General features: G+C 45.6%; 1 protein-coding gene across 2 annotated transcripts in view; it reads left to right on the top strand.

The window, feature by feature from the left end:
• The window catches only part of LOC123498714, a 247,022-nt gene extending 243,482 nt beyond the window's left edge, over window positions 1-3,540 (top strand). For both annotated transcript variants that reach the window (XM_045246091.1, XM_045246090.1), the window contains one exon: window positions 1,618-3,540. In XM_045246091.1, coding sequence (XP_045102026.1) covers window positions 1,618-1,871 — 254 coding nt within the window. In that variant the 3' untranslated portion in view covers window positions 1,872-3,540. The remainder of the gene's footprint in view (window positions 1-1,617) is intronic.
• The last annotated feature ends 7,952 nt before the right edge of the window (window positions 3,541-11,492 follow it).

Raw genomic sequence — 11,492 nt, 5'->3', positions numbered from 1 at the left:
TCTCTCTCTGTGTGTGTGTGTGTGTGTGTGTGTGTGTGTGTGTGTGTGTGTGTGTGGTGTGGGTGGGTGGGTGGTGTGGGCGTTTACTTCGTGTTCGTCAAAGTTTTTTAATTTTTGTGCGTGTGTCTGTAATGGAAGACGGTGTTTTAGCAAGTTTTCCTCCTTTAGTTTCTTCACAGGTCTGGTTTTTTTTTTCTATTTTATTTTATTTAGTTATTTTCGTCCCCTCCTCACACCTCGGGCGGTGACTCATTACAATTACCCTTTGTTTCCTAACGAGCTGGACAATTGGTCAACGTACGTGGCTCTCTCTCTCTCTCTCTCTCTCTCTCTCTCTCTCTCTCTCTCTCTCTCTCTCACACACTTCATTTTTTCTATTTTTTCTCACTGCCTTTGTCATCTTTTCCTTTCATTTCGTTTTAAGCAACAGGAAACCGTGGATGTGTGAAAACTTGAAACTCTTGGGTACATTTATATATTCTCTCTCTCTCTCTCTCTCTCTCTCTCTCTCTCTCTCTCTCTCTCTCTCTCTCTCTCTCTCTCTCTCTCTCTCTCTCACCAGACAGTTTCGATACACCTGGTTCTCCTTCTCTATACCTGTAATTTTGTCGTATATCATCCACGGCAGTTTGTCATCATTCCTGCGGCCCTTCACAACACGAGCACTCAGGGTTCGCCACTCTTGAAGGAAAGCAATCACGTAAAAAGAAACATCCCTTCTCGGCGGCGCATCGACAGACACACTAAAAAATCATGCCCTGCTTTAGTCCCGCCCCGCATTAATCTGCGAAACTGGAGGGAGAAGAATAATGGAGCGCCTCTAGTGTCAGTTGGTCGAGGCAGTGACGCCTGACAAAGCACACCCGTCCCTCTCAGCCGCCCTCCTCCAGAAGTAAAGGAAATCGATCGCATATTTAAGGCCGCCTTTCGCCTCGGCAGTTCCTCGGTGGGCGCTGTGACGGACGAGGATGTTAATGGCCCGCTGGTACGTATAATGGCCCGCACCTCACTCCGCCGCCTGAGCTGGATGGAATGGCGCTGAATTAAGGATGATGGTCGCTTGAAATAGTCCCGACAGATGGATTTATAGATGCGGTAACACTGATGAGGCTTCGTAGTGGAGAAGGACGTTGGCGTTAAGATAAATTTCGCGTTAAATTCTTCATCGCATTCGTCTCGGGATGCACAGAGGAGGTGCTGAGCCTTCCCGACATAATGCCATTACGCGCGAGGCCCAGAGGCGTCGGTGCAAATAATCTTGTTAACCTCATTAGATGCTTGTGACCATCTGGCCTGGTGGCGGCGCTCGCCGGCACACACTGAGGCTGGTCGTAACGCGCGCCTCAGCCGTCCCAGCGCACCTGACTCACGGCCGCACCTGTCTGGCAGCAGTGGCGACGATGACAGGTAGACAACTAAAATGCAGCTGTGTAGTCATGGGATAACAGGAGCTGGTGCCTCATGATTGCGAATCTCGAGCCGTGGGTGGAGGAAGGGACGGGGTGGAGAGGAAGGGAAGGGAAAGCAGACGTGGGCGTGAGGCTCAGCTGGGAGGCTGGTCTCGTTAATTACAGGTTGGTCTTGTGAGGGTGCGAGTCATGTGTGTTTACTCGACAGGCTGGATGTCGGAGCAGAGCGGGAGCCACCACCAGGCAGACGACCTTCACGCCAGGGATGTCGATGCAACCGATGCTCTACGACAGCGTGGACAGAAGACGGAAGGGACAACAGCAGGACAGCAGGCTCACTCAAGGCACTGCCGCCCCCACAGCCACCAGCAGCTACAAGACATTTATGGAGAAAGACGGATACACAGCACCAGCAACGCCCAGATGGAAGGATCGAGGACCAAGAGAAAGAGGTCACTTTAGATGCAGCCACTGCCACCACCACTACCACCAACACCACAGCCACCACCACTCCTTCTCACTCAAGTCACTCACGCACTCACTCGGCCTGCGTCCCGCCCCCTCCTTCGGAACACCAGCGGACTGCAGCCAGCCTCCCGGGCGGCCTCGGGTAGCGTCAGGTAAGCTACGTCAGGGCAACTCCATTTAATTTTGCAATACAATTTTTGAAACTCGCTTCCCCAGTGCCGCCTGCCAGGGCGACTTATCAATTTTGTTGTTAAATATATACATATATGTTGAGATGTTGCCTGGGGGTGTGACTGGGGCGAGGGCGGCGTGGCGGCAAGCCGCCTGAAGCCCGTCCCCGCCACCCACAGTGGGCGCCGGGCCGACCCTCGCCTCCGCCGCCTGGTCGGGGCGCCGCCTCGCCGCCAAGGGCGTCTCGCCACGCCGCGGCGAGGCAGCGTCCGCCGACCACTCTGTGTTTTACACTCGAGATTTTATTGTACAAATTCATTGTAAAGAGAGTTACGCCTTCATTAGACTGAAATAATATATATTTGTTTCTGCAATTGAATGTATAGGTGTGTATGCATAATTATTCGCCCCTAGGTATACATCTACTCATGTATATGCCTAATTCTTTACATATACATGGTACGTGTGCGTACTTAAGTGTGGATATGGGAAATGTTCATGTACATAATGGAACCAAGGGGCGGCGCCTGCTCGCCCCAGCACTCAGCCACGCCGCGGCTCTGGGGACAGATGGATTACCTGAATGTTTGATAAACGTTAAAGAAAGACCATTCTCCCATAACCTCAAACACGCTGTTGTCAGTTGTCTGTCGACGTGTTTCCTCGCTGACATGACTGGGCGCGGACACATCAAGCTGTGGATATTTTTTTATACCTTATACCTGGAGCAGGACGCCAGGTGTGGCGGGCGGCGGTGGATGGGCGGTAGGGCGGCACGGCGGTGGGGCCAACACTTAATGGCGACCTGGTGTTCCTCTCCTCTAATAGTCAGTGAGGGCGCCGGCGGGACTCTCGCGGCAGTGAAGGAGGAACAAGTGACGCCATTATCAGGGGGTGACAAGACCTGCTGGCAGGGAGCCGCGGCGGGCACGCCAGAGGTAGGTACAATGAATGACCCGCCAAGGTCCGGGAGTGGTTCATGATCCCCGGCAAGAGTGTTTTTTGTCAGTGTTCGTGTCTCGTCTCGCCAGTGAGTGTGGCGGGTGAAGGAAAGGCAGCGAGTTGGTCTCGCTGCTCCCTGGCCCCGTGGACTGGATTTCGACAGGCGGACAAACGTTTAAGAAACAAGCAAACACTTTTGAAAGGGACAAATTACGTTGAAATTGGTAAATAGTGTTGAAATGAGTCATGCGGCAGACTTTTTTCACCTTTCGTGACACACGAGGCAAGCTGTCTGAGTCTGCGCTCACGACTCACCTCCAGGCTCAGCCCACGCCACGACCAGCCCACCCCGCCACCATCCGCGCCCCCGCACCTCGCCTGCTCTCCCTCAGTCTGTTTGATGTAAATAGTTTCTGTTTGGATGAAGACAAAAAATATATATATATACATATATAGCTTTTTCTCGGTAGAAGTCTCACCCAAGTCTTGAATGTTTGCATCCGTGCCAAAAGTTTCCATGTGCTGTTTGTGAATAAAAGGCCTCGTGCAGTGTTATTGTCTTTCTTCCCTTGAGCTGTGTGCGCGTGACGGAGGCTTTGCAGGGACGGTGTTTAGCCTCAGATTTAATAAAACAAAAGAGGAAGGGAAATTACCCTCGAGTCACGTGGTTTTGCTGAGAATATCCCTTAATGCAATCCCGCAGTCAGCTCTTGGTCCAGAGCCTCCATAACCTTGTCGTAATGACGCCGCTCCCTCCTCCTCCTCCTCCTCCTCTTTCTCATCCTCCACTTCCTCGTCCTCCCTACCTTTCTCTTCTTCCTCTGCTTTCTCTCCGTACCTTACCCCCTCCCTTTCTGCCATTGATCGCATGTTTCCTTTTCTTTCCCTCCTTTCCGGCTCTCTCTCTCTCTCTCTCTCTCTCTCTCTCTCTCTCTCTCTCTCTCTCTCTCTCTGGCCTTAGTGTTATCCCAGCAAGTCCACATCCACAAAATAGAGATTTCTAGATCACGAGAGAGAGAGAGAGAGAGAGAGAGAGAGAGAGAGAGAGAGAGAGAGAGAGAGAGAGAGAGAGAGAGAGAGAGAGAGAGAGAGAGAGAGAGAGAGAGAGAGAGAGAGCCACCAACCTCCTGAGCCAAGTAGTCAAGATAATGCAATGAGTCCTGCAATAAAGGTGAAGCAGTCCCAGGCAAAAGAGCCTCGGTGGACCTTATGGGCAGATAAGGAAGGCCGTGCAGGAGGCAACACTGGCACTGATTCCTTCTGACGGAGGGACAAAGGAGGAGGTAGAGAGGTAAGTGCACGACGAGGGGAAAAAATAAAAGAGATAGAAAGAAAAAAAACTTGCACTTGATAATTATTTGAATGTGGGAGAAGCATGAGACAATAACGGTGTTTTTTTGTAACTTTTTTTTTCTTTTTCTTTCTCGTATGTTTTGTCTGCTCATCTTTTGTCTTTCTATTTCCTTTCCTGCAGGTAGTGTGTCTCTTTTCCTCTTCTCTCTGCCCTCCCTTTTCCTTTTCCTTTAAATGGCAACGAAACAGTCTGCCAGCAACTCTCCTCTTCGCTCTTTCTTTTACTACAACTAGATGGATTTGACTCTGGGCAATAAAACGCTAAGTTACCACCACCTCTCTCTCTCTCTCTCTCTCTCTCTCTCTCTCTAGCGTAATAAACCAAGGAACTGATCTCTTGGCTCCTTCCGGCGAACACCTCCAAAAGTTAGCAGGTTCTCTCTCTCTCTGGGCGATCGCAACCCGCCTCCTGGAGAGTAAAAAGACAAATAATGACCTGAACAAGATTCATCCGTCAGTGTGAAGGACCAGATAGGAAGCGCAGGCAGTAAGCACGACAAGTGGCCCGCTGGTAGGTACTTCTTCCAGTGTGCGTGAGTCGTGAAGGTCAGTGGTGCATTTTTTGTTGTTGTTACTGTCGTATTTATCACCAGGTAGTGCTGTGTTGTGAGTGGTAGTACATTTTGCATTACCTGTCGTGAGGGGAAGTGTTTTTTATTTCTTTTGTTGCATACAGATGTTGTTAATGTGTGTAAATTACGTTGATTGCCATGAAGGTCAGAGATAGTTTGTTCTTTTTATTTTCTTTCTTGTGTTTAATCCCTTCAATACTGGGACACATTTTTACCTTGTGATTTGTGTACGATCAGAACCTTTTATTGACATTAGGAAGGGTTTAGGGATGTCAAAAGATTAATAGCCACAGTCTTCACTATTTTAATCCCCTACATGAGTTTCTGAAGCTGTATAAAATCAGCAAAACACGTCATGGTACTGAAAGAGGTAATGCCTATTAGCAATAAAAAATGCACAAAAAAATTAGACATGAAACGAATCAAGAGATTAAATCCTTGACATTTACAAGAAAAAAAAAGAGAAATGTTAACTTGTAGCATTGAATATAGTGAAAGTTAGGGGTTATTTTTTGTTGCTTTTAGATTCAGGATCGTTTTAGGATCGTTTTGAGAATATTACAAGTGCACTAATAGTAAAAAATGGCAGAGATTTTTTTTCTTTACTGATTTCTTGGTCGAATTTATAAATATTATCCTTACATCAACTGCCATGATGATCAGAACTATTTTTTTCTATTTAATTCTTGGCTCTACTTTCAATATCACTCCCACAAAAACTGCAATAGATATACACTTTCTATTCTATGTATTTTGTTAATTTCTTTTCTATTTATCTTTTTCTTTATTAACTTCACGGTATTGGGAATGTTACACGAATCATCAAGCAAGGAGGAACGAAATGTTTTGGTGGAACTCTTGACAACGGTGCGAGCAAATACATTAGTTATTGGGAAGGTCAGGGGTGTTTTGCAGTGGACAGTTCTTGGAAGTGTTGCAAATACTTCACTAATTGACGAATACATTATGCTGCGCCTCTGCTCCTGTAATTTGTGTCCCAGGTGCCGGAAGTGTCCCTGAAAACTACGTACATTAAGTGGAGAGAAAGTTATCGTCATTTTCCTGATTGCTCCTCTTCTTCTGGGGAGTTAATTGAAGTTGTTACATTTTGTTACTAATCTGTCGTGTCTTTAGTTAGTTTTGCTACTTTCTTTGTTTCATTTAGGTAATATTATTTTTTTTTTTTACAGCAACAACTTCTGTGACTGCTACCCATGTGCTGATGTATTCAATGCCCTCTTTACTTCATTGTTTACTTATTTGTTATTTTTTTGCTATGCTACACTTATTCTTGGAGGTCTTGGCGAAGTATTGAGTTTTATAAAACGTGTACCCACCTACCTATCTTTTGTAGTGTAGCTTTACTAAAACAATGCCATAACCTATGATGAAACACGGTAAAATCTCTCTCTCTCTCTCTCTCTCTCTCTCTCTCTCTCTCTCTAATACAGGAATAACCCTGTGGAAGACTAGAGACAATAAGAAAAAATAATCAAGACAAGCCCTTGATGAAGCAGCCGTGCATGTTGAGGTCTTTCCTTTAGAGGCGGCACAGCCACGGCACAACGTAAGGTAAGAGAGACAGACATGAAACCCGCAGCAGCAGAGGAGAGGGAGCCACCAAGAGCCGCATCAACAACACATGTATCTGCACTACACTAACTCTCTTATGCCACTAATTACTATCAACTCCCTTAAGCCGCTTTCACTGTACCTAAGACTAAATTAAGGATAACGGCCGCACCTTTAAGTAAACAAGCTGAGTATTCTTTTCTTTTTATGCATGAGGAGGAAGCTGGCCAAGGGCAACTAAAAAATATAACAAAAAAGGCCCACTTGATTGCCAGTTCCCTAAAAGGTTAGTAGAGTTAGCCAAAAGTCTGGGACAAATGTATTGAAATCTAGCTCTTAAATAAATTCAAGTCCTAGGCAGAGTTCGAGAGATTACCAGAGAAATAGATAAAAAAATAAATAAACAGTGGTGGTGATGAGGGATCAAAAGATGGCTAGTGAGTTTTATAAAGTAAATAGTATTAGGGGAGGAAAAAAATAGGGTGTTACCAGATAAGACGAGGTAAAATTGTCCGTACTATTAACCCTTTCAATACTGAGACGCATTTTTACCATCATTTTTTGTGTGATTAAACGATTTTTATTTGCATTAGGAAGGGTGTATGGAAGTCAAAAGATCAATAACCATAATCTTTGCTATTTTAATCCCCTACATAGGTTTCTGAAGCTGTATAAAGTCACTAGATAGTAACCAGAATGAATATGACAACGCGGTATGGTACTGAAGGGGTTAATGTAAAAATCGAGAGAAAAATGAGGTGAAATGGGAAACCAAGCAGGAGAAAATAAAGAATAAAAGTAAACGGAGGGATATACAAATAATTTTCTCAACAAAGAAAAATGCGAGGAAGATAAACAAGAAAAATATATAGAGCGGTAAAAAGGAAAGGAAATGGTGGAGGAAAGTGTGTAACTATCATAAAGAAAAAAAAAGGAAAAAAAAAACAAATAAGACACAAGACACGAGCGATAAAAAGAAACAAAAAGTATAAGACGAAAAAATAAGAAAAAAAAAGACTGAAATGCACTTTTACTCTGGACATAAAAAAAAAAACGTAAAAAAAAAAAAAAAGCGTGAAGAAAAATGAATAAAAATTAAACACACACACACACACACACACACACACACACACACAGAGAGAGAGAGAGAGAGAGAGAGAGAGAGAGAGAGAGAGAGAGAGAGAGAGAGAGAGAGAGAGAGAGAGAGAGAGAGAGAGAGAGAGAGAGAGAGAGAGAGAGAAGGAAACGACAATGTTGTGTACCTATCTAGTATATCACATCACTAAAAAGGATAGGAAGGATACGTAGGGAAACAAAACACACGACGCCTTTACTTTAGGAGACAGACCACCTCCTACAAATATTCCACTGGACACCACGAACACTTGCCAAGACAGTACCAAGAGGAAGAAGAAGAGGAAGAAGAGGAACAGGAGGAACAGGAGGAAGAGGAGGAGGATGCAAAGCGGCAATAACCACCACCACCACCACCACCACTACGAGCATTTATTAAGGAGGTAACATTCTCAGCTCCCTCGTTTCGTTGCCTCGTGAGATTGGAGGTCGCGGCGGGAGACAGGGAGGAGGAGGAGGAGAAGGAGGAGGAGGAGGAGGAGGAAAAAAAAAGAGAGAAAAAGGAGTAATACAAAGGAAAACAAAGAAAATTCAAACAAAAGAGCTCAAATCCTTACAAGTTTCATTTTTTTGGTTATATTTTGCTAATTATTCGTGGGAGAGAAAGAACAGTACTCAAATAAGAGGATGAATGGAAGAACACAAAGGAAAAATAGGTAAAAAATAATAAGCACCCTAAATAATTTTTTTTTTGTGTGCGTGTGTGTGTGTTCACTGTTTGATCTGCTGCAGTCTCTGACGAGACAGCCAGACGTTACCCTACGGAACGAGCTCAGAGCTCATTATTTCCGATCTTCGGATAGGCCTGAGACCAGGCACACACCACACACCGGGACAACAAGGTCACAACTCCTCGATTTACATCCCGTACCTACTCACTGCTAGGTGAACAGGGACTACACGTGAAAGGAGACACACCCAAATATCTCCACCCGGCCGGGGAATCGAACCCCGGTCCTCTGGCTTGTGAAGCCAGCGCTCTAACCACTGAGCTACCGGGTGTGTGTGTGTGTGTGTGTGTGTGTGTGTGTTTCCAGTAACGTCTAATAAACAGCACTAGAAATATTGAAGCTCTGAAAATGACTCTTCCCCAAACATTGTTCCCTTCAGAAATAAAATAGAAGAGAGAAGAAAAGAGGAGGAAAAGGAGGGATAAAGGGAGGAGGAGGAGGAGGAGGAGGAGGAGGAGGAGGAGGAGGAGGAGGAGGAGGAGGAGGAGGAGGAGGAGGAGGAGGAGGAGGAGGAGGAGGAGGAGGAGGAGGAGGAGGAGGAGGAGGAGGAGGAGGAGGAGGCGGAGGAGGAAGAGGAGGAGGAGGAAGAAGAGAAAGAGGAGAAAGAGAAGATTATCAGAAGTAATGTCTATTCTTAACAACACAGCAATACAATGTCAATATAGATTCCTAACCTCAACCTCTAAGGAGGAGGAGGAGGAGGAGGAGGAGGAGGAGGAGGAGGAGGAGGAGGGAGGAGGAGGAGGAGGAGGAGAAGGAGGAGGAGAAGGAGGAAGGAGGAGGAGGAGGAGGAGGAAGAGAAGAAGAAGAAGAAGAAGAAGAAGAAGAAGAAGAAGAAGAAGAAGAAGAAGAAGAAGAAGAAGAAGAAGAAGAAGAAGAAGAAGAAGAAGAGGAGGAGGAAGAGGAGGATGAATGAGCATATTGGAAGTGCATGAATATCTGTGAGCATGGCGGTTGAAGGAGGCAGGAAGTGTGAGCATAGAGAGAGAGAGAGAGAGAGAGAGAGAGAGAGAGAGAGAGAGAGAGAGAGAGAGAGAGAGAGAGAGAGAGAGAGAGAGAGAGAGAGAGAGAGAGAGAGAGAGAGAGAGACCCAAGTCCGGAGAGATGCTCGCTCACCCAAGTCCGTGTGTGTGTGTGTGTGTGTGTGTGTGTGTGTGTGTGTGTGTGTGTGTGTGTGTGTGTGTGTGTGTGTGTGTGTGTGTGTGTGTGTGTGTGTGTGTGTGTGTGTGTGTGTGTGTGCAACTGAAGGCAGTCGCGTGTATGTGAGGGATAAGGGCCATGGAAACAATAGTGTTGGTGTTGGTGTTACTGCTGTTGTCAGTGGTGGTGGTGGTGGTGGTGGTGGTGGTGGTGGTGGTGGTGGTGGTGGTGGTGGTGGTGGTGGTGGTGGAAAGAGGAAGGAAAGAGGAACAAAAGGACATAAGAAGAGGATCAGAGTGGAGTTTAACCGGATAAATCTGAAGAAAATTACGTGTAAGCGTAAATTTGATTATCAGACAGAGAGAGAGAGAGAGAGAGAGAGAGAGAGAGAGAGAGAGAGAGAGAGAGAGAGAGAGAGAGAGAGAGAGACCTTCACCCATGAAACACACCAATCCACCCACACACACACACACACACACACACACACACACACACACACACACACACACACACACTGAAAAGACATTTATCACAAACCACACTACCAGAATCCCATGAGAAATAGGAACGGACACACACACGACAGGAGCGCAGGGTAGGGCGGGAGGACAGACCAACGAAGGGACACGCATGGAAATAGGAACACACGTCACAGTAGGTACAAGAACACCAAGCAAATGAAACAAAACGAAACACAACAAACCTGAACACAGAACACCACGGAATAAATAAAATCAGTGAGAGTTATGGAAATAGAAAATGTGTGCATATTTAAGTGAGTGGTGAGAGGGTGTGAGGGAAGGAGGCAGGAAGAATGGGAAGGACTAGAGGGACTGGAGGGCCGGAGGGCTAGAGGGAGGGTAAGGAAAACGTGACAGGTGGACAAATGAAGAGCAGAGGGCCAACTCGCACTGCTCGCTGGAGAAGTGATGGTGGCGATTTGGGAGGCGTGTTCAAAGCGAGTATTAAGAGCCAGACTTCGATTTAGAGAGAGAGAGAGAGAGAGAGAGAGAGAGATTTTCCCTCTCTCCCTCCCTCTCTCTCTCTCTCTCTCTCTCTCTCTCTCTCTCTCTCTCTCTCTCTCTCTCTCTCTCCACACTGTACACGCAGGCAGGGTGCACAGACGTGGCAGTAATTATTATGATTTACATAATGCAATAATCATAATCACCTGTGATGATTACCTTATCACCATATAATAATGATCACTTGTCGAGTCCACGAGTAGTAAGTCCAATTCACGATCTCATCAAAATTGAAAATTACATAATAGTGTAATCAAATTCATGGTGGACAAAATTATGTAACCTATCATAAAAGCTGTTTATTGAGGAAAGATATAAGGTTTTATCAGTTTTTTTTTTCTGCTGATTGACAGTATTTTTAGGTCCATTGTTAATTTTCAGGACATGGATCATACTCTCATTACTGCTATTCGGTTTCCAGTGCACCAATACTGACGCAAGGACAGATTACCGGAAATAAAAATTGGATAACTTCTCATAAATACTGTTTACCGAGAAAGAATAAAAGAGAACTAAAATATTTCCTTAAATTTATACAATATTTTCAAATTTAGATATCCAGAGCACTGATTGTATTCTCATCATTACAATCGTCTTTCCAAATTGAGTATATACTTCGTGCAGGAAGAGAACAGCAAGACAACAAACAAGTAAGCATGAGCCACCCCGCCCTGGGCATGTCAGGAGACTCGTAAACCCTGTCTTATAATACAAGACTTGTACCACGCTATAACCTGGACTCGTGTTCATGCGTGTGTACATTATTGAACACATCAGGGTAGCAGAGTAGCCGTGGCCTTGGCGCTGAGGGTAGGGCGACTTGTGGCTAATTCCTGGGAAACTGGGCAACTCTTGGATATCTCGGCAGAAACTGAGGGCAATTCTTGGGGCAATTCAGGAATAAATCGTGGACAGTTTAGGGACGAATCTTTGGGAATTCAGGGACAAATCGTGAACAGTTTAGGGAGAAATCAC

This window comes from Portunus trituberculatus, chromosome 48 (assembly GCF_017591435.1).
Source record: "Portunus trituberculatus isolate SZX2019 chromosome 48, ASM1759143v1, whole genome shotgun sequence".
Classification (NCBI taxonomy): Eukaryota; Metazoa; Arthropoda; class Malacostraca; order Decapoda; family Portunidae; genus Portunus; species Portunus trituberculatus.
The sequence above is the reverse complement of the archived record's forward strand: the minus strand, read 5'-3'. Positions and strand labels throughout refer to the sequence as shown.